General features: G+C 41.3%; 1 protein-coding gene and 1 long non-coding RNA gene across 2 annotated transcripts in view; one reads left to right on the top strand and one right to left on the bottom strand.

Annotated features, from left to right (window-relative positions):
• The window catches only part of PPP1R1A (protein phosphatase 1 regulatory inhibitor subunit 1A), a 94,585-nt gene extending 87,241 nt beyond the window's left edge, over positions 1 to 7,344 (bottom strand). Inside the window, exon 1 of the mRNA XM_083352771.1 lies at positions 7,111 to 7,344. Coding sequence (XP_083208897.1) covers positions 7,111 to 7,191 — 81 coding nt within the window. The 5' untranslated portion in view covers positions 7,192 to 7,344. The remainder of the gene's footprint in view (positions 1 to 7,110) is intronic.
• The window catches only part of LOC310634413, a 486,982-nt gene that overhangs the window by 289,934 nt on the left and 173,114 nt on the right, over positions 1 to 23,934 (top strand). The window lies entirely within an intron of this gene.

The following is a 23,934-nucleotide window of genomic DNA, read 5'->3' as shown; positions in this document are numbered from 1 at the left end:
TCTATCAACGGGAGGGAACACCTCTCCCCCCCATAACCAAAGATGGAACCTCTTGGACTAAACGAGATGCCGGTACATAAAGCCACTCAGTCTTGGCCGGGTTGAGCCGGAGCCTGTTCTTCCCCATCCAAATCTGTACCGCTTCCAGGCAACGGGACATCACATCGAGGGCATCACTGGGTTGGTTCGAGGTGGAGATGAAAAGCTGGGTATCGTCAGCATATTGATGATACCTCACCCCGAAGCCATGGATGATCTCACCCAGCGGCCTCATATAGATGTTGAACAGGAGAGGCGAGAGTACCGACCCCTGCGGCACCCCACAACTAAGGGGCCTAGGGGTTGACCTCTGCCCCACTGCCAACACCGTCTGCGAATGGCCCGAGAGGTAGGAGGAGAACCACCATAAAACGGTGCCTCCCACTCCTAACCCCTCAAGACGTCGCAGCAAGATACCATGGTCGATGGTATCAAAAGCTGCTGAGAGATCTAATAGGACCAGGACAGAGGAATAACCCCTATCTCGGGCCTGCCAGAGATCATTCACCAGCGCAACCAATGCCGTCTCCGTGCTATACCCGGGCCTGAAACCCAATTGGTATGGATCCAGATACTCAGTTTCCTCCAGGACCAAAGGGAGCTGCCGTGCCACCACGGTCTCAACAACCTTCGCAAGAAAGCGAAGGCTGGAGACAGGACAAAAGTTATTTAAAATAGCTGGATCCAATGCAGGTTTCTTGAGGAGGGGCCTTACCACCGCCTTTTTCAAGGCGGCAGGGAAGTACCCTTCACTCAGTCAGGCATTAATATACAAGTCACAGGCCTGGATAAGGATATCTATTCATCCCATTACCCAGGGGTGGGCAATTAAATTAACCAAGGAGTCACATGACAAACTGGGACTGTTGTGGAGGGCTGCCACTGTTGCCCTGACCCTGACACCAACCCTGCCTGCACCGGTGTCGCCTCTTCTAGGGATGCCAGCCCACCCCCTCCACCAATCCCCTGCCCCTGCTGCTGCCGACACCCAATCAGTGATGCCTCCAATGTTGTGGCCCTGAGCCAGATGTTGCCTGTGGGCTGTAAAATGCCCAGGTCTGTCATAACCTATTTCTTGTTGATAAAGAAATCCATAAGACATCAACTTTTCAATCCTGGTGTTAGCAAAAAATCCATAAAGTGTTGCCAGAATTTATAAAATCATGTCTTATTTTAACTTTGATCAAATGAACCAACTTTATATTTCTTCCTTTTATTTCTGAAAAAAATCTTAATCTTTATTTAAATATTGTCATGGGATATGTTCTTTCTTCAATTCTTCTTTGTTCCATCCCATAATTTTTTTAATGGAGGCTTTTAACAAGCCTCCTTTGTAAATCCAATAAAAAGACATTGTCAAGGTCATCATCCTTTCCCCTTTAAGTTTTAAAACTTGAGTCATTTTCTTTTGTACATCCGGTAAAAATCCTTATCCAGGCCTATCACTTGCATTTCCATTTTGAATGACTTCTGTCATGCATTCCACACTTTTTAAAATCCAATATTTTTGATTCTAATATTTCTGCATCAAGCAAGATTTGTTTCATATTTGTCATTCCTTCAATAACTTCTATCTAGTCTATCCATGGAAACAGATCTTGTTACTGATATTGTTGATTTTGCAGCTTACCAATTTCTGGCCCAATTTTTTAATATTTCAAATATTATAATGTGTGGTGTCATTTTTTAAAATTCCAATACTGATCAAAACCAAAAGTAGGTTCACACTTTTCTTTTTACCTGGTATCTTTAGTCCCTGCTAGTGTCCAATTTAAGTGTTGAAGTCTATAATCTATGTTGTGACTTAAGAGGAGACTAAATTTATTTTGCTTACCAAGAAAAGCTGTTTATTTTATATAGTTAGTTCCAAAATTTTATATTAAAAGTTTCAGTGTTTCAGATTTGTTTGGAACCTTAACTTGTTTATAATTTTCTTAGTTTAAAATCTTATTTAGCTTTTTGCCATTCCCCCCCAAAAAATTCTTTAAGTTCCTAAACTTATAGTTAATTTTTCCTTTGTTCAGAAATAAGATAAGACTTACTAGATGGCTTTTCAAGCTTGTTGTTCTGAAGTTCTCTAATAGTTTAAAATAGATATATAAGCAATTTCCAAAAGTGATTAGAGATTAGGGTTAGCAAACTTTGTGTCTTTTAAAAGGCTCTGTCATGTTCGTGAGTTTGACAAATCTCTTCATCGCCCAGGGCTCAAACCCGGGGAAGCCATCTCCTGCAGTTTCCTTGCAAGAAACAGCCTTCTGGAATATATGTGGATAGTCATCTGTCTTTTCCTTATCTGGAAAGGTTCTGAAGAACTGGTGAACTCACTGCTTCTTCAGTTTTTGCCATGGTCATTGTAGCTTGACATGCTCCCCCTGAAAGTCTGGTAGAACACTAACCTCAATTCCAGAAACGTTTGGGTTTATTAATTCCTGAAATCTCTTAATAAAACTGCCAAGAAAAAGAAAGGAAGGATCCCTAGCTGAATTGCTGGAAGCTGATGACATTCAAAACAAACAAAGTATTTGTTTATTCTAAGGAACCCACCAAAGTTGATTCACTTAGCAACCCTTTTTCCAATTTTTTAAAATATTGCTGACTTTCTCTAACACCTTAATATAAATCCAGGTTGCAGACAAGTTCAATACCACTTGGAAGGAACTTCTACAAAGCCACAATATTGAAGTTATGGTAGTTCAGCTGGCTCGGTGACAAGCAATGGCAACTAAAACACTACATACTTTATCTGCTTAAAATCAAGACCACCTGTGCTATTCCATAGAAAGAGGCAAATCAAGAAAGCTACCGTAGTTCAATTCCAGGAAATAAAAGGCAAAAAAGCAAGATCCAGCCTACCCTGTGAAATGTGGCCAGCAGATCAATAACAAACCAATCACAGACAGAATGAGAGGCTCTGCTTGTGCTTTGGGTAATTGGTGGGGTGGAGGTGGGGGATCATGAAATTTATAATCCCATTTCTCCCTCTAATTATAGCCACATTGCATTTTCCATTTATTGCTTGGAATATTCAGTTTTGGTCACCATGATGTAAGAAAGATGTTGAGACTCTAGGAAGAGTGCAGAGAAGAGCAACAAAGATGATCAGAGGACTAGAGACTAAAACATATAAAGAGCAGGTGCTGCAATTGGGTATGTCTAGTTTAATCAAAAGAAGGTCTACGGGTGACATGATAGCAGTGTTCCAATATCTCAGGGGCTGCCACAAAGAAGAGGGAGTCAAGCTATTCTCCAAAACGCCCGAAGGCAGGACAAGAAGCAATGGATGGAAACTAATCAAGGAGAGAAGCAACCTAGAACCAAGAAGACATTTCCTGACAGTTAGAACAATCAGTGGAACAACTTGCCTCCAGAAGTTGAGAATGCTCCAACACTGGAAGTTTTTAAAGAAGAGATTGGACAACCATCTGTCTGAAATGATATAGGGTTTCCTGCCTAAGCAGGGGGCTGGACTAGAAGACCTCCAAGGTCCCTTCCAACTCTATTATTCTATTCTATTCTATTCTATTCTATTCTATTCTATTCTATTCTATTCTATTCTATTCTTGTAACCTTAAAGTAGACAGTCTCTCTCCCCCCTCCCACTCCCTCCCTCTCTCCTCAGACTCCAATTGTGTGTATTATTCTTGGCCAGGTTAATACTTTTGTCTCCTCACACCACAGTTACCTTTGAAGATCGTGCCTCTTGCCTACATCTAATATAAAACTTCTAATATAAAAGTTTCTCAATACTGTATAGTCAATTCACATATTTGCAGCTATGAATCACCAAGCTCCAAGTAACCAGAATGTTTAAGGATGTCTAAACCAATTCTTCATTTCCAACAAATGCTTCTCACTATGCTTGATTTCATCCAAAGCTAAACCAGTCCATCACCATACCTCTGGAAAGGTATGTCTTTTAATTCCCACCAGGAGATCTTTAATCAGGCAGCTGCAGGCTGGGGGGCTGGGGGGGGCAGTAAGGAATCATGGTGCCACAGAAGACCAAGATGTTCACTCAGGGAAAGAAAGAAAAAATGGTAACCTGGGGAGGAGGTAAGCTTTGGCAAAGCAGTAGAATCATTTGAACCTGGGTTTGGCCAAGTCAGATGTCCAAGCCCGGGACTGTCTACACTAGAGAGAAGGCCATCCAGATTTTCTTGAAATACAGCTCCCAACATCCAACTCTTTTAACCGTACTCGAACCTAAGGATAACATTTAGAATTTTCTGCTCTCTGATTAAAGAAGCAATGCCCCTTTGCCAGGGCAGCCTTGATTTCTTCAGGTAGAAGAATGGCATCTAAAGCAGGCTTAGGACTTTGATTTCTTGTTGGTACCTGTAGATGAAAGCACTGAGGAGATTTTAGTCTCTTTTGTTCTAAAGGTCAGCTTTTATTAGCTTCTCTCAAAAAATCTCCTCAGGGATACTTCCCAGAAAGAAATAGTCTCTGAGCTAACCCTTGTTGACAGTGACTGCTTGTGCAGGAAAGCTGGTGAAGTGAAAAGATGGAGAAACCTGCCACAGCTGACTCTCCATCTTGTCTGGACGGAGCATAAAATCAGTTCCTATGCAGGAAGTCCAAAGCTGCAGGCTAGACTGGGATTTTTTTTTAATATGCCAGAAGAAAGTAATGGCAAATAATTTCCATAGAGTTATGAAGAAAATGGCATGGATGTATTTATGAGGTTATAAGTCAAGCTCAACTCAAAGGAGACTTTAACTCCCTTTTTTTTAAAGCTTAGAAGACAGGATGAATATACCAGCGACAGCATGAGTCCTGTTCCACATGCAGGCTCAAGCTATCCTGAGCAATTTGGTTTTGCTGCCTTCCTCCAACAACTGCTGTTGCTTAAAGGGATGTGGAGGTCCAAAACAGACTGGGGTTCCTAAAGATGACCTAATCCATACAGGTCACTATTGCTCAGAGACAGCACATGCCAATCATAGGACAGCAAGTTCTATCCACTGAAGTGGATCAATGAACTAAAAGAAAAAGACTGCTGTTGAAAATAATAATAATAATAACTTTACTCTTTGTCCCAAGAGCTGGAGGGCAGGGCAGGAGAACAGGGAAGGCTGCAGATTATAGAGGTGTTAATTCAGCACCACTGGAGGGAGTCAAGGTTATTTTTCCCCCCCCAACTATTCCCATATGGCTTCCTGTGTATCCATTTTGAAGCTAAGTGCAAGTAACAAAATCAAGCTCATTAGAACCTAATAATGAAATTACAACAAATCTAAAACAATCAATATGTAGCATAATGAAAAGGGAGTGGAAAAGGGATTAAGGAAGACTACTCTGTTCCCTTTTAAAGAGCTTCCAACAGGAGACAAGACTATCAATAAATCAGGAAAAAAAAGGCAGCCTGGGTTTATAAGCAGCAGCTTCATCTGCAGGGGAAGCTCCTCATGGCAGGGACATGGGCACGATCATTTTCTTTCTTTCCAGAGAATGGTACTATGAAAAGTAGTAGAGGAGCAGCCAGGGAAAGCAAGAGGTCAATTAAATTTAAAAAACAGTGACAGTTCTGGGCAGTGCTTTTTTTGTAAAAGAAAAAGGTGCCGGAACTTACACATGTCATACAACCCTCCTTGCCTACCCTACAAGGTTCCATTCAAAAAGGTGCCGGAAGTCCGTTCTGAGCGTTCTATGAGAAAAAAAGCCCTGGTTCTGGGCCAGAAACAGTGGGAGCTCAGAATTCTGAATACTTGCAATAACTGTGTAGAAGAGAGGAGTTTGGCTACAATCACAGAACACTGAGTTCTTCTGATCAAATGTAGCAGCCTGCTGCATTTGACAGCCCCAACCCTATAACATGCCACAGTCTCCCTTCCTCCTGCAACCCAGGAGAAACTCCTCTGGCTAGCTATTATTCCCTGCTTACACTGTTGGCAAAGCATCCTACGCTAATATATCAAGGCAAGATTGTCTCTCCAAACTGAGGTCCAATTTCCCACAGTATACCTGTACCAACATAGAGGGGTCCCCAGCAATCTATGATTCTAGTTCATTTTGCCCAGCTTTGTCTTTAACCAGGTCATGAGCCTACCGTTGAACTTTGGTTAATCTTAAGTTTAGTGAGTTAACTTGATTATTGTGTGAATCCAGAGAACCAGTTAATTGAACCAGGCGAAGTTTGTCACGTTGCCTTCTTGGGCCTTTGGGTGAGTGTAAGGAAAGGGAGCATCAGAACAGGGAGGAAATGGTTAACCTAGATAAAATGCCAGGGAAGACCGCGGTTGGAGAAAGACGCATACCAAAAGAAGGTCCCATCACCGGCAGAGCTTGAGCCTGGCTCTCACAGTCATTGATCCTAACCAAGATGGCAATGTCACCTCCAATGTTTTCTAAGCTAAATAGTTGGGGAACACAATGAGAAAGAGGCTATTGTAGCAGATCCTGTTAAGCGGGTCTTCCTGGGGGAAACTAGCAGATCTGGAGACCATTCACGTGCTAAAACCAAAACTGAGGTTCTTGAAGATCACACATGCTAGGAATTTTATTTTAAATATATCAAGATTTTTTTTATTATTATTATTATTTTAATTCCATTTATATCCCGCCCTTCTCCGAAGACTCAGGGCGGCTTACAAGCTTAGCAGTAGCCTTCATTCTATGTATAGGGCTTTCACACACACCCCCAAGCGGCATTATTACAAAGTCATCTTAATTGCCCCCAACAATCTGGGTCCTCATATGCAGATACCTTAAATCTGGTGATACAATGGTTCTGAGGAATAAAGAGATGATGTTCCTAAATGTGCCCGGCATCTGTCCTTAGCACGCTTCCCTAACCATGTATCTCATTGAAATATGTAGGAAAATGCGTGCTTGGGGCGGCGGGGGGGGGGGGAAACCGGGCGTTACACGACTACTTCAGGATGATGCCCCAAGATTAGAAAGCCTATCTCGAAAAAAGAGAGCCGAGTCCAGATTAACCATCCGGGCTGAGGTTTACTTTCCATTCAACTTGCCATTGGGGTAAAAGGGAGGATATATTTCGTCCCCCCCCCCCCGCGCCTCCAAAAACACACAAAAAAAGTAGGCGCTGCCGACGTTGCTGCTACCAACCTGCTCTGCTGCCTCCGGGTCGAGATGAGGCTCCAGCAACGGGACCGTAAATTGGATCTTACGGGGACTGTTCGGTTCCATTGCCGGCTCCGTCGTCCCGGGAATCGAGGGCGCTCACACGAGCCGCGCTCGAGAAATAATCTACCTTTGCTCGCTCTTCCCTTCGCCCGGCCGGTCTGAGGGCGCCCGGCCGCTCGCTTTCCCACCCAGCGCGCTCGCACCCTCCCTCCTTCCCCGCGAACGGCGCTGCGATTGGCTGCTCGGGATGCCCGCCCCCGCCCACCCCCACTCCTTGCGAGATAAATGCCCGGGCCCGCCCGCGCGCGCGCGCGCGCGCTCGCTCGGGGCCCTGAGGGAGCCGAGCTGTAGAGCGGGGCTGAGCGATGCCCTGACAAAGACGCCTGCTGTGCTTTCTGCGACCTATTTACCTAAGAGTAAGCAAGCCTCGCCGCAATCAGAGAGGCTTAAACTCTTGAGTCGCCGCGTACCGGGTGGCTTTGCAATTGCAAATGAAACGTTCTGAGCTTCCATGTGCTCTGGTTGTTGGTTTGTTGTTTTTTTTTTAAACGCAATCTCAGTTACTTAGCAGGATCTGCCTCCTGATCAAGACAAAGTCTCCCAAGCTTACCTCTGCTGATTCGTCCCTAAGGAAACGCGAGATTCCTCCGCGCCATCGGTCAAAACCTTCCCTTGTTCCACCCCTGACTAAGCAAAACACGGACTTGACCGTGTGCTTCCTCTCCTCCTCTTCTTCTTCTTCTTCTTCTTCTTCTTCTTCTTCTTCTTCTTCTTCTTCTTCTTCTTCTTCTTCTTCTTCTTCTTCTTCTTCTTCTTCTTCTTCTTCTTCTTCTTCTTCCTCTTCTTCCTCTTCTTCTTCTTCTTCTTTCTTCTTCTTCTCTTCCTCCTCTTTCTTCTTCTCCTCTTCCTCCTTCTCCTTCTCCTCCTCCTCCTCCTCCTCCTCCTCCGTCTCCTTGTAATATAGCTAGTTGGCACATTTGACTAGCTAAGTGAAGCAGCGAGAAGGCTGGCAAAAGACAACGTGAGACATCTTGAGACTGAATGGGGCAACAGTAGCGGAGAACAGAGGGAAGCAGCCCCATCGATCGGGATACCCACCCCACACCCCACCCCTTTCTCTGCTAATGCTTAACAATTATATTCCCACCATCCTATAATGGTAGTGCTCTCTGGGAATAATGGAAGTTAATAGCCTAATGTGGGTTCCAAATTGTATTAGAACACCCCAAATCCAGAAAAACATATTCGAAGAGGACAAGAGGTTGAGGAAGGTTACCCATAATTAATATTCTGGAACACACCAAAAAAAACATGCTAAGGGCAAAAAGCAGCTTGATTGAAGCTGAAATAAGAACCAGGATGAAACAATGTTTTTGGACAAGCATACAAACCTTATTTTTATTACACTTTATGTATGCATCAGGTCTATTGAAAGGTTCTGTATTTGAGAGCTACAAACTCTGCTTACATTGAATGTTGCAGTGAAAACATATTAGAACAACACACCTGCAGGAAGTAGTGTGTTGGGCTTTAATTTTCCAGGGAAACACAGGGACGTTGCAGTCTGTGCAATTGTTACTAGTGTTACTAAAAGACACGATGTTGCAGCCATCAAGTGACAGGTACACCTATATCAAGAACAGTGTGATGGTTCAGAGAGTGCAGTTTGGAATCTGTGTCTGATCTCTTGTCTGCCAGCCACCAAGGCTGCCAAAATAATATTTCAGCAGGTGTACCGTGTAGGCTTCAGAAAGTAATTTCATTAGGGCATGGGGTCAGCCCTTAAAAGTTTAAGCCCTATCGTAAATGTGAAAATGTCAATAAACTTATCAATGTCCTTTTTGAAACAACAGGCTTTTTCTTCAGACAGGGAAGGATTGAAGTAAGACAGGATGAGAATAGTTCTGTTATGGCATCATTCATTTGCACCCTGTTAAAGCTACACAAGTCCAGGATAGTCAAGGGAGTTTCTCTGACTGCCAGGATAAAAGAAGTAATATGAAGTCACTAAACAAAAACCTGGATATATGTCTTATTTAATTTGGCTGAATTTACTTCTGATCGGTTGCCTAGGTCATTACAGAAATTGGGAAGGCATACAAATCGATAAATAAAGGCAAATTGGGAAAATGTATAGGACTGAGCATTAATAACTAGAAAAGGAAAAGAAAAAATTCTCAAATTTAACTTCTGCTAATTTCATGGATACAAGTATCCCATTTTCTTGACAAATAGTAAGAAACTAGTTTGTTACTGCCTTGTTTGGGGATGTTTTTGATATTTTCTAGCACAGTTTACATCTCTGAAATTTTCTGGTGGTATTCTATCCATGAAATTGATGATGCCTGACCTTTCTTAGCTTTCTGAGATAAACCTGACTTTCTTATCTGGTAAAATAATTCTGGCTGGCTTTAACAGATTATTGAAATGAATAGCAAAATTAAGTCTGTAGATTCATAGGATGACGTGGATGGTTAAAATTTCCCCCCTTCCACTAATTTTTACACAGAGAATGCAAGGTGGGCTCAGAGATACACATCACTGGTTTTTTTTAAAGGCTCTCATTTGGGTTTGAAAGGGGTTCTTATTTGCTGGGATGAAAGGCACAGATTGGTGGTGACTCATTTCTTGCAGTTTGTTTTCACACATTCAAATGAGTCAATTTATGTGCTGATAGCTGTTATTGACAGTTATTTAAAGATGTGTGTATTTCACCTTCTAATCTCTCTTGATTCAATCCCTATCCACCCCTACACACACAAAAATAAACACTGCAGAGTGAAATCAAAGTAGGGTTTGGGCCCCCACAAAACAACCCGTATTTTTTAAAAAATATTTTATGGATGCATGAACTGAGTGTGCATGTTCATTTTCTGGGAAAAGCCGTTGATCAACAGTAAGTTAAATTTGAACGATTTTGTGATTTTGCCTGGAGGGAAAAAAAACACACACATGCAGTATTAGTTGTAACAATATTTTCTCTATGGAACAGCTTCTGGAAACAAAAATTCTCAAATAAAAAAACATAAGCAGCTGCAGAATGAGGGAAAAGAAAAGAAAAAAATGAAGGAATGAAGATCAGTAATTGCGTTATTACAAAATAATCGTACTTATTTCCACTTGAAAGAAAATTATATTTACTGGATTTTACTCCTGACTGGATGTACTTAGGGGTTTACAGTAAGGTACAAATTGGGTACCTTTGCCCTCACCATGACTAATGGCAAGAGATGCTAGCAATTGTAATTCAGCAACATTTGGAGAGCTTCCATATGATTAATGTATCTTTTATTACTAAGCAGGTTCAAATTTGCCCTTATTCAACACATTCGTGTGGTTTTCTTGGTGACAGAAAACTATATCCCAAATTATATTGATTACTATCATTCCTTAAAAGGTACTTTAGATGCGCATTCCAGCACAGAAGGATAGGAGCAGTTTCAGATACAAAATCAATTTGAACAAAGCAGAAATCCAACACTGCAGTTTCTTTGGGCTTACTGTTTAATAGCTCTATGTAGATTTACTTTCTCATCAACCTGATAGGGTGAGGTCACGCAGGCTTTCAAATTAAAGAACATTTGAAAAAGATGAAAACTTGTTCTGTTTGCTTTTTTATTTTTTAAACTTATTGTTTGAACACATTTGTCACTAAGACTGTACAGCACAACACATGGTCACTAAATTACACTAAATATGCATTATATTTAAGAGTTTAAAAAAATGAACACCTAAAATTGGAACAACGGGGAAAAAATTACTGTATATATATTACACATCAAAATTTTGTGATTTGTAAAACACACGCATAATTTCATTGCATGCAGTAATGATGTTGGCAATGGGTGGGTGACCTGAAGCAAGGTCCTCAGGCTGCTACAACAGTGATGTGGCTTTAATGTTATGGGAGAATAAATTGATTTTCTAAATGTGAAATTGAAAAACCAAAGAAATCATCTACGTGATGGTTTACATGGAATAAGTGAAAAAAACAACAGAATGTGTAGAAGTGGCTTGGTGGATGATGAATTCTGCGGAAAAGCAGCGAAACATCTTTTATTTGTATGTTTTCTTAGCACTGGAAGATACATGTAAAATGAATATATTACCCTTAATCAAGATTATGCCTTTTTTTTAAAGGAAAGAGTTGCCAAGGTAGTTCATAAATGTTAAATTATACATTTAAATGATCTGTATATTTTTCTTTTGACTTATATTTTTCTTATGACTGGTGGAGACCGGGCATAAGTGAGTGTAATCATGGGTGCTGAAAAGTAGCTGCTAATGGTTTATTTGCATTTCTGACATTTTAATTAAACATCACTGATTTGTATGTGCCAAGACTGAGCGCTTGCTTTAGGAAGGAAAGGACAAAAGCTGAACCCCATGCTCAGTGCCATTTTTTGTTCTGCTCTTCAACAAAATTGCGGCGTTGCGTGCACGTGTGCGTCCATGTTATACTGCTTTTCCATGCAGATCCTTTACTCTCAGAAACTCCAGCCAAAAGCCACTTTGCTCCAGTGGCTGAGGCACCAGGCTAGAAAGCAAGAGAACATGAGTTCAGATTCAACCTTAGCCATGAAAGCCAGCTGGGTCACTTTTGGCCTGTCACTCTCTCTCAGTCCAACTCACCTCACCGGTGAGTTTTTTACCACACCTCACCGGTGAGTTGTGGTAAAAATAGGATACGTTCACCACTTGAGTTATTTGGAAAAATAATAAAGGAGAGACAGAAAATAAATAACTAGAAAAGGGAAGAGGTTTGGAATGCCGGGATAAGTAGATTGCTCACCTCTAGATTATAAAATCCAGTGTGAAGATCCAAAATTCAAACTCGATTTTATAATCTGGGTTAAGATTATAAATCTGACTTCAGTTGGCATACTATGTGTAATTTTAATTTACCATACCTCTGAAAGAAGATTGTGGAGGTAAAGGTGGAGAAGGGGAAAGTAAAACTAAATGATCAACTAATGAGAAACAAAATATTACAGTGTTTGGAGCTTTTTAGGTCAGAAAAATATATTGGGGTAGGTGGGTGGATAGGAAAAGTGTATAAAATTAAGCATGCTATGAAATAAAGTAGAACGTAAGAGAGCATATTACCCTATTTTGTAATACAATCATTTATATATATATTTAAAGAGTTATGTCTACCCAGTTCCCAAAAATATAACTGGTGTGGTGTACATGCCATAAAAACAGGTTACCATGTTTTTTTTAAAAAAAAAATCAGAAACGTGTTCGTGCCTTTGGTCAAAGTCCACTATGTTGCAGTATATGGGATAGACAGAAACAGAGAGAGGTAGTTTTTGAAAATAACCTGATCGTGAGCCATAAAGGGCTTCAGTAGTGATGACCATTCCATTTGGATTGCAACTAGGAACTGGTTCAGCCTGCACAGTAGATGTGTCACATGAGTTATGTCCATCTCTACCCACCCTGATGAGTTGCAGCTTTTTTTTATTTTTTATTTTAATTCCATTTATATCCCGCCCTTCTCCGAAGACTCAGGGCGGCTTTACAAACTTAGCAGTAGCCTTCATTCTATGTATACGCCTGCTTATTAGGGCTTTCACACACACACACCCCCAAGCGGCATTATTACAAAGTCAGCTTAATTGCCCCCAACAATCTGGGTCCTCATTTTACCTACCTGGGAAGGATGGAAGGCTGAGTCAACCTTGAGCCGGGTGGGATGCGAACCTGCACTAATTGCAGGCAGCCGGTGTTACTTAAGGAGGCATCAGCCCACTGCTCCACCAAGGCTCTTGCTCCTGAATAATCTTCAGGGACAGTCCCAGGTAAAGCTTACTGCACCAGTTCAACTGAGGAATGATGAAGGCATGAGTCAGGGCTTCCTGATCCAAGAATTGGCACCATCGACTTACTAATGCGGTTGTGCAGAGGACCTCCTGGCCATGACTGCCACTTGCTCATTAATCATCCAATGAAGCTGTGTGATAGTGGGACAATTGTGGTGGAATGTGAGCCAGAGTTGCAGGATGAAGAGGCTCTTTCCCAGCAAGCAAAGAGACAAAGATGCTTGGATTCTCGGTATGCAGAAAGAGAGCAAAGGTAGAACCTGGCTCTTCCCAGGGTAAATCTAGTGTTATGCAGGTAAGCGCTTTAATCTGACAAAATCCCTGTCTACAGGCAAGCAACAATAAAGAAGCTACTTAAAAGCAACTCCATGCGTCCTTCTTTGTTCCTTGGGCCTGACAAAAAATCAGGACAAAACAGGAGCATCTCTTCATACAATCCACAATAATTAAAACTATGGAATTTGAGATCACAAGCTGTAGCAATGTTGTCCAGCCATGTTGGTTTAAAAGGTTGGTGAAACAAAGAATACATGGCCTCAATACTTATATAAGATAAATGATGAGCATTTATAGGAAAGATAAATATGGTTGTGTAATTGCCTTCTTGTCCTGTTTGTGGTGTTCCCCATGGGAGCTACTCATGTTGAATTAGATAAGAAGACTTGTTCTCTCAAAAAGTTTTTAAGTTTGGAGGCCCTGGCTGGGACAAAGAATTGCTAATTATTTGGATAGGGAAATTGTGGGCAGATTGTGGGCAGATTGACTCTACTCACTAGAGTCAGTTTTTCCTATGACTTACGCAATTCATAAACCATGCAGTGAAATAGGTAAAGGGGCTTAGAAAACAAATTTTAGAAAATACTTTCCTTTCTGCTCAGAAGCTACATGTAACCTCTGCATTTTTAATAAACAAAGGTATTCCAATTCATTCTCCTGGGTGGAATACATTTAACTGCATAGTCCCTGAAACCAATTTTTCTTGTTTCCTTTTGACAACTTGAGGCTTTTCACAGTTTTTGTCCAGTTAGGGCTTAGGATGGTAAGTTTTTGGAAAATTTGGAACTGGATTTCCTTCCCTAATCATGAAAATTGTCCAAGTGAAGGTATAAGGTTGACTCAGCCTTCCATCCTTCCGAGGTAGGTAAAATGAGGACCCAGATTGTTGGGGGCAATAAGCTGACTTTGTAATAATGCTGCTGGGGGGGGGGGAAAGCCCTAATAAGCAGGCATATACATAGAATGAAGGCTATTGCTAAGCACATTGATTTGTGCTTCTTAGATTGTAAGCCGCCCTGAGTCTTCGGAGAAGGGCGGGATATAAATGGGATTAAATAAGTGCGTAAGGGAAAAAAAGTCAGCTAGTTTAGAGGCCTTAAATTGTGGGTTGTCCCCTGACACCACTGGATGACATCGCCAGGGCTTGCTGCCTTGAAAGAGTGAGGAAAATTCTCAGGGACAACTCACACCCTGGACGGTATCTCTTTACTCTCCTACCATCAAGTAGGAGATATAGGAGTATAGCCAGCCACACCAACAGGCTGAAAAACAGCTTTTATCTGTGGGCTGTTAGGCTTTTGAATGGGAAATAATTTTATAAACTTTATGCATGATTGACTTGCGAGGTCGGTGTGTTGTGCAATTAGCTCACATGGTATAACAAGATGGAGGGTTTGTTGTCACTGTGAGTTGGGGGGCAGGCACGAAGGGAGGCTCAGCCAATCTCAATGTGTACACGGTTGTACTTTGACAATAAAGGTTCATTCATTCTTGTGATTATGAACATTAAAACTTGTGCTATCATTAAGACCGGTACAATACATAATGGTTTTGGACACATTACTATTGAATTATCTTTTTTGGGGGGGAGGGTTCAGGGATGGGAAACCTGACATCACTTGCTGAGAGCTTGGTTGCTGAGAGCCTGCAAATCAACAATATGGAAGAGCAGAAATTGATTGTCAAATATGTTTTGAAATTAAGTCCTCTGATTGCAGTGTCTGCTGGTGATTAAATTTAGACAGTTCCTGTCAACATGTTGTATAATAATAATCTTTTTGTGTCACATTCTTTGTCGGCAAGCTTTATATCAGCCATCATTCTGCCTGATTTATCCTGAACATTTAGGCAATAGCTGGCCTTTCCCTGTTTTATACAAAGAGTGAGATTCTTATCTATAGTTTGCAAAAGGTACACATATCTGTTATTAAAAACAGCTTTACTTTTGTTACAACATTTTTATCCTATTGTGTGGGGTTTTTCCCCCCCCCTGCTTCACCCTTTGTCAAAGATTTTTATGGATTGTGAACTTGTGTTGTTCAGTAGAATCATTACATTTTCTTTATATCACTGTTTCCCAGTGTAGTATCTTCCAGATGTACAAATAGCCCTCAGGTTACAACCACAATTGAGCCCAAAATTTATGTTGCTAAGTGGAACATTTGTTAAGAGAGTTTGCCCCATTTTATGACTTTTCCTGCCACAGTTGTTAAGTGAATCATTGCATTTGTTAAGTTAGTAACATGGTTGTTAAGTGAATCTTCCCCATTGATTTTTGCTTGTCAGACGGTTGCTAAAGGTCATGTTATGACACCAGGAAGCTGTAACCATCATAAATATGAAACAGTTGCCAATTGTCTGAATTTTGATCATGGGGGAATGCTGCAATGGTCGTAAGAGTGAAAAAACAGTCATATGTTACTTTTTTCAGTGCCCATTGTAACTTTGAACAGTCACTAAATGAACTGTTATAAATCAAGGACTACGTGTACTGGAACTACAACTCCCAGAATCCTCTATAGTTAAGACTGTGCTAATTGCAAATCAGTACCCAAATTTTTTCCGTAACATTTTGACAATTTTCTAAATATAGAAACAACAGCTAATAACAAGAATACGTTATTAGGTCCTAGCCTACAATTTAATGGGGGTGCAAAAATATGCCCAACCACATGATAATGGCAGAGGATTAGAGTTTTCTGCATAATTTTACTGCCATTTACTGGTCAAATGGATTTTTGCAATCGAGATATGGTTGGCCTGCTTAAATCCATTTATAAAAGTCCCATCCGAGAATTTATGCGTTTTCTTCATTTAAAATAAACCCAACACATTCAGCTGCATGCTTTCAGTCTAGAGTTTAGCTTGTGAGATCCCAGTTATAATCTGACACGTTTGTTTGTTTGAGGTGAACAGTCTGTTATGATTTATAATGATAAGTGAATCGAATCATGATAGCTTGCATTACAAACTATTATTTAAATGCGTTGGTTTAGGATTATGTGATAGCATAGCCTTAGATTTCTACATCACAATAAACCATACTGTGGCTTGTTTGATCTTGTCTTACCATGCAGTGGTAACCAAACCATAATGTTATATTGTTTATTTATTTTATTTTAATCCCAAAACCCAAGGTGACGAACACACACAATACTGCTTCTTCCTACTAGTTTCCCCACAACAACAACAACCCTGTGAGATGAATTGGGCTGAGAGTAACTGCTTCTAGGTCATTCAGCTGGCTTTTTGTGGCTAAGATGGGATTAGAGCTCACAGGCTCCAGCTTTCTTGCCTGGTGCCTTAACCACTAGACCAAGCTACCATGTGTGTGTGTTGTGTAGCGGGTTCTTTGGCGCAGGAAAGAAGGCGAGACAAGTGAGTTCAGGCAAACTCATGGTTTATTGCTTGCAGACTGTGAACTGAGCTGTAACTAGCCGCAATTTATACTCTAGCCCCTAGGCAGCAGCCAATAGGTTTGAAGCAACCATTGCTGCCTAGGGACAGCCAATAGCAGCACTGGAGACTTGTAGTCTGGGTTACTGGAGAGCCGTTAGCTGCTGCAGCTACCCACATGGTATTATATTTGAGCCCAATACATAACAGTGTGTATATGCATGCACGCACAACACACATACTAGCTTTAAGGTGAATGAGCAACTCATTGGACACAATACTATTTCCTCTTAAATAAAAAGATCAAGCTTCAGCCATATACAATCAGATCCACAGGTCTAACCTATAAACCAGCTATTTTATTGCTGAATACCTATATTACAGCAATCTTCCCAGACTGGCAGTTTGCCCCTGGAATGATTACATAAGATTTAACAGAATTCAAGGGGATCAGATCTTGCCCTCTTGTGTCTATATTAATGATTCCAGGCTGATCCCCCATTTGCCCCCTCTTCCTGATTGGGACACTCTTTAACACAAAGATACAGGTAGTCCTCAACTTACAACCACAACTGAATCCAGAATTTCAATTGTAAGTAATTGTGGAAGTTAAGTGAGATGCCCACACAACCACTTAACAGTTGCAATTCTGGCTCTCTCAGTTGCAGTCATTATGCAACTACACAGGCTGTTAAGCAGATGGATCGAACGAGCGAAGGAGGGCAGGAAGAAAGGAACTCCAGCAGTGGGCTTCAGGAAGGAAGCTCAGATCTTCCTGATCCAAGCTTCCTTTCTCCAACCTGCCGTAGAAGTCACGGGAAATATTTTGGCAGGTGGCAACTTTCCCTGTCAACGTCTCCATTGACTTTCTGGGGAATTCTGTGGAGACAATTGCAAAGGCAATCACATGATTGCATGGCAACCAGTTGTAAGTGTGGCAACCAGTTGTAAGTGTGAAATTGGTTTCCAAGTGCCTCAAATGCAATCACATGACTGCAGAGTGGGGGGGGGAAGCAGGGGGCAGTCGTAACTTTCAGGATAGATCATAACTAGATTTTTCTTAAGTTCATTGTAACTTCGATCATTAAATGACTGGTTGTAGAGGACTTCATGTAATATGAGACAGTGAAATACAAACTACCCATACTCCTTCTTTGACTATTATAATTCAGTGCCTTCCTTGTTCCCCTTGTCCTGCTTGAAAGGATATTAGCATAAAAGTCCCTCTAATTGGTTCGAAGTGCTCCATAAAGTGCTGTGAAAACCCAGGACAAATGCAATCTGATCCCAATGGGCCCAAGGTTGCTCAGGAAGGATCACATAGGTCAAACAGTTGTGTTTCAATCAGCAAGTGTCCTTGGAGGGTCAACCCTCAACTCTCCTTCTCCTCCACAGCTAGCTCTTCCTTTCTCCTTTGGTTATGGAGTGTCTTAAGCAATAAGCAGGCAGCATTCTGACAGTTTTTCTAGCAAGCTTTTTCCCCTTTCCCCCGTTCAACTGTAGATAAGGGTTTACTTTCTGGCTGTATCATGGTCTTTTTGCTTGCGAATCTATAGGGTAATGAACAGCTCCGGTGGTCGTGAAAGTCAGATCTGGTTCTGGTCCCACACTGTTGGCCCAGACAGTGCATCAGGAACAAGCACTACACACCATGTGCAGAAAACTGGAAGCACATGGCTGGATTGACCAAACTCTCCAGTTTGGGCTGCACCACAGGATATAGTCCTAGTCAACTGTATATGCTGGACAAAATTATTTCACCATCAGGGCTGATCTGAAGAGGTTTTGTTTGACTTGCCCCATTCCTTTAAATAAGGTAAAGGTAAAGGTTCCCCCGCACAGGTGTGCTAGTCGTTTCCAACTCTAGGAGCCGGTGCTCATCTCCGTTTCAAAGCCAAAGAGTCAGCGCTTGTCCAAGGACGTCTCCGTGGTCATGTGGCCAGCATGACTAGATGCCAAAGGCGCACGGAACGCTGTTACCTTCCCACCGTAGCGGTCCCTATTTTTCTACTTGCATTTTTTACGTGCTTTTGAACTGCTAGGTTGGCAGAAGCTGGGACGAGTAACAGGCGCTCACTCTGTTACGCGGCACTCGGGATTCAACCCGCTAAACTGCCGACCTTCTGATCGACAAGCTCAGCGTCCTACTTTGAATCGAGTTAGGACCCTTCCTATTGTTTCAGAGAGGTTAAAAGATGTTTTGGAGGTCTAGTAGACATTGGAGCTTTCTGAATTCCCAGAGTTTCAGACTTTTATGGACTGTAGCTGAGCAAAGAATTCATCTTGTGCTTTGCTCATTTTGCAGCCTTGCTCTAACATTTGCATCTTCCCAAACTCCCAATAAAGGCTAATGTTCATGTGCGTAAACCTTTTTGCAGGATATTGAAATTGCTGAAAGAGGTAGTTGGAAGAGGTAATGCAAAGCAACATGGAAGTTTTGCTTTTAGACACGAGGGAACCACACTGTTTCCAAAAGCAGCTTGAAAAGGCATTTCTTCAGCTTTCACTGAAGGAAAGCACCCCTGCGAAGATCTGCACGGCTCTAATAAAACTGAGGCAGGGGTAGAGCATCAAGTGTGTGGGTCAATAAGATCTCTGATATTGAATAACCAGCTCTCCAGTGAGTTTTTAATCTCTCCTCTGCTTTTGTAAAATGGGTGAGGCACCAGGTTACAAACTAGGAGACTGTGAGTTCTAGCCCTACTTTTAAGTACAAAACCAGCTGAATGAGCTTGGGCCAGTCACTTCTCTCTCACACTAGGAAGGAGGCAAGGACAAACCGGTTGTGAAAAACCTTGCCCAGAAAATTTCACAGCCCTGTCCATGAAATTGCCAGGAGTCAGTCAAGACTGATTCAAAGGCTCCTAATTTGCTCCCCTTTCATTCTTTGCACTGTTCTCTAAAACTCTCTCTCTCTCTCTCTCTCTCTCTCTCTCTCTCTCTCTCTCTCTCTCTCTCTCTCTCTCTCTCTCTCTCTCTCTCTCTCTCTCTCTCACACACACACACACACACACACACACACACACATGGACACTGCTATTTGCCTGTTAATGTGTGCTGGGTGAATCCTTTTCTTGGTGTGATAGGTGCCAGAATGAGAACAGGAAATGCTGTTGTAACACTGGTACAAGCTAAGAACTTTCACCTAGCTCACTTATGGGCCGAGAATAAGTTGATGGCAATGTCATAGTGACATGGCAGAAAACTGTGATTGCAAGGACATGTTAATCCTGTGCGCAAGTGTAATTGACAAAAGGCTTAGAGGAGCTGCCTTGTAAAATCTGCTGCTGATCCTTCTGAACTGACCATAGGCTACCAAATAGATTTTTTTTATTTTTCAATCAAGCTTCTCAATAGGTTTTAGGGAAGACACCAGTCTAGGTCTCTTTGTTATTGTTAGGTATAAGTGAAGATACAGGAAGACAACATGAAATCCTTGGGAAGTGGACAGCAGTTCCCATTATTCATTGCCAGGTTGGGTGATCTGGAGATTACCACTCACCTACTCTTGATCTGGGTTAACGGTGTTTCTTAAAAAGCAAGCTTGGACTGCTTTCATGCATCATCACACCAAACCAAAAGGCAACCCGTCTTGTTTTGATTTAGGTTGGCATAAATGTAGCCATTAAGACTGTGTATCTTTATTTATGGCTTAGTAATGTTAGGAAAAACTATTCAGTTATGGGCTAATCACTAAAGCATGGCTTAGTATGTTGTGTTAATCCAACCTTAAAATTCTTTCTAGAAAGGAGTGGCTGTTCTCAGGCTTTTTCTAACAAGGAGCCAGGTGGCTTTAAAAATAAAAAATAAAATAAACAGACCAAAACTCTGTGCTCAGCATGGTTGGTTAGATCTTCATTTCCCAAGTGACTCTCTGGAATTCTGCCTTTTCTTATGACCCATATTGTGACTAAGATGCTTGCAAGAAAATGAGGAGCTCAGCAATTAGGCAGCAAGCAAGCCATGGATCGAAAGATGCCTGAGAAACACAGAAGTCACCTTTCTCTACAGTATAGGACTACAAATTTCTTCCCTAACCCAAGCCAAAAACAAGACAAATAAATGATTTTCACTGAAACTTCTTTAAAAACTAATCCAAACAAATATACAGTAAGAAAAAGAAAGAAAAGCAAGAAAAGAGAAAGAAAAAAAAGCAAGAAAAGGAAAAAAAGCTTAAGAAGATAAAGAAGATACAAAGAAATGGCTTCTTCATCAATTTACTTCAAAAGTAAATTATATTTTAACCTCTCTGTCTAAAGTTACATCGTAATACTTTTTTTATAGATCATCCTGTCTAATCATTAAAGCCACAAATCAAACAAATAAAAAATAAAACATCCATAAAGCATTTTAAATCACCATTTTAAAACCATAATGAAAAGAAAAAAATACAGTGAAGTTTTAATTGTTGTAGCTGTGACACAAATTTCGTTAAACAGTTTTGTCTGGGTTCAGGGTATTCATTAACTGTTCTTTTGCTACACAATCTTTGGTTGGCTGGGTCCACCCACAACATGCTAGCAAATCACATTATGACTTAAACTTAAAGTGTGAATTAAGCCAGAGGCTCAATAGAGATTATATGCATTTATTTATTGGCAAGTTTTGTAACTCATTTCAGTCTAAATATTGGCTAAGAGGTAATAAGGCAGTTACATTAAAAACATTATTTGACCCATCCTGAGACAAATTGCTCTAAGTAATTAGTTAGGATCAAGAGGAGGATGGCACAAGGTTGTGTTAACCACTTGGGGTAATGGTAAGTGGGAATATGTTGCACCAGCCTCTAGGGCAGGGATAGGCAACCTCGGCTCTTTTATGACTCATGGACTCAACTCCCAGAATTCCTGAGTCCCAGAATTCCTGAGTCATAGTGAGCATAGCTGACTCAGGAATTCTGGGAGTTGAAGTCCATGAGTCATAAAAGAGCCGAGGTTGCCTACCCCTGCTCTAGGGGGAAGTGAATTCCAGAGCATGTGGGCCATGACCGAAAAAAACCTGACTACCTAGCCCAGGGGTCTTCAAATTTGGCCCTTTTATGACTTGTGGACTTCAACTCCCAAAATTCCTCAGCCAGCATGCTTGGCTGAGGAATTCTGGGAGTTGAAGTCCACAAGTCATAAAAGGGCCAAATTTGAACACCCTTGACCTAGTCTATATAACATGCACTTGGCACAGAAGAAAGACTCTGAGAACACCTCTACAAAATGTTTTTATGTGACAGGCAGATTCAATCCCAGCAAGGCAGGGCCTGATGCATCCTAATGCAATAGCAGGGCTGATCTACGGTCACTTTCAGAAGTAAACCCAGGTAGAACACATTTCTGTAACCCAATTTTTAAATATTCCAGACAAAGGAAGGAAATTCCATCTTGGCTTGATCTCATGTTTGTGTTAGGATGGTTTTCCCCAGTTGTGACTTAAATAAACATGGACAACCTCCCTTTGGGACAATTATCTCCAAGATTCTGTTTTGTGAAAACAGTACAACAACAACAACAAAAATACAAAATGCCCTTTGCTAATCAGTGTTTCCAATTCTCATTCTCACTATAAATTTATGACTAGTGCTCAACAGGAAAGAAAGAAAATCCCTGTCAAAAAAAATAGGCTGATACGTAATTCACCTGCTACCCTTGACTAATTTTGTTTTGAGAACTGCAGAATTTCCCTCGACTTCACAGATCCTTTGAAGTTCTAACACAGTCTGCACATGTAACAGAAGATTGGTCTTGAATCTTCCTGACCTTGGTTCAACCACCTCTCATGTCTTCTCCTAGTAATGAAGAACATGTACTAAGTCAGACCTTTCAAGTAACTAGCTTACACTGTCACACTGACTTGGGTCACAATTGGCATATGGTCATAAGGTGGTCACTTTGACTTGGTTCAGCTTGTGCAGGAATATGAACATGTTAATTATAGGCGGTGCGTAGTGTAGTTCTCCTTCAAAAGGCACTGCCAAGTTGTAACTTCTAAGAATTGTATCCTCCCCATGAATTGGAGAAACTGCTGGGTTGTAACAAAAAGTTTGAAGGGAAAGAGTAGTTGAGATAAGAGACTGGATGAGGCAGGAAGCAATGAGTAGGATCCAATGAAAAAGAGACGGTGAATGAAATGAAATAAATAAATATGAAATTAAGCAGAGAAGTTGGGTCTGTGTTCAGAAAGAAGCCAGATTCTGAGCACACTTTCAAGCACATTTCTAAATCACTTAAAAAAAAAAACAAATCGGTGAAAAATGTTCCTAAACAATAACAAATTTGCAATGATTTGTTTTCAGGCTATTTCCCAGCTAGGTTGGATACCTGCATTACACTTTAGACTTCAGCTCTTCAATATGAAATAAAGTCAATTGTGTGCCAAATAGGTCAGGACACTCTCTTGTTCTATAGCTTTTAAGGCTATTTTAAGCTGTGGTTTTAAATTGGAATGCAGTGTGTGATTATATCAAACTGTGGATGGTATATGCTGTTATTTTGTTCTCAAATTCTGTATTACAGGCAAATGAAAAACAAAACTACTGCTATTACTACGGTTACAACTACTACAGCCACTACTGCTGCTGCTGCTACTACTACTAGGACTTTTGCGAGACAAGCTCTGCCAGTTGATTCCTACTTCAGGTGACTTCAGTTGTCATGAAGAGGAGGAGGGTGTTAATGCAGACAGTAGAAAACGGGATGATCTGAGAGAGGGATCCTTAAGGATGCCAGCATCCTTAAGAGAAACACTGGAATGACCCTTCTTCCTTAAAAGAATGCCTCTCGATCTGGCCGTATTAGTCAACAATTGCCCAGTCTCCAACCTCCACGTTGGGGGGAAGATTTTGAGAAGGTTGTGGAGTGGCATTACAAAGTGCCCTAGTAGAAGCAGATTACCTGGACCTTTTCAGCTATGGTCCAGGCCCAGACATGGGATGGAAATAACATTGTTTGCTTTTGTGATGAACCTAGATAGGGAAGGGAATACTGTACTGTCCTCCTTGTCTTGCTGAGTCTACTTTGGCCTTTTCCACCATAATTAGTGATTATCTTTCTAGATCACTGCAAGGGTTGGGAGCAGGTTGAACATTTCATAATGCTTCTCTTCCTTCCTAAATGGACAATTCCATTTGGTCATTTGGAAATAGATGAGCTCAAGGCTTTGGGCATTCAAGTATGGTCATCCATTGGCACATGATAAAGAGTAATCTGCATGTGTAGCTCTAATTGTATATCTCCACCACTGGCTGAAAATAAAATGATGCAGAAAACAATGCTCAGAGGTTGTTAGAATGTGGATGGAGTAAAACGGGGTGAGATTTAAT

The sequence above is a fragment of the Vipera ursinii genome (assembly GCF_947247035.1).
Source record: "Vipera ursinii genome assembly, chromosome: 2".
Lineage (NCBI taxonomy): Eukaryota > Metazoa > Chordata > Lepidosauria > Squamata > Viperidae > Vipera > Vipera ursinii.
Note: the sequence above shows the minus strand (reverse complement) of the source record. Positions and strands in the feature narration are given on the sequence as shown.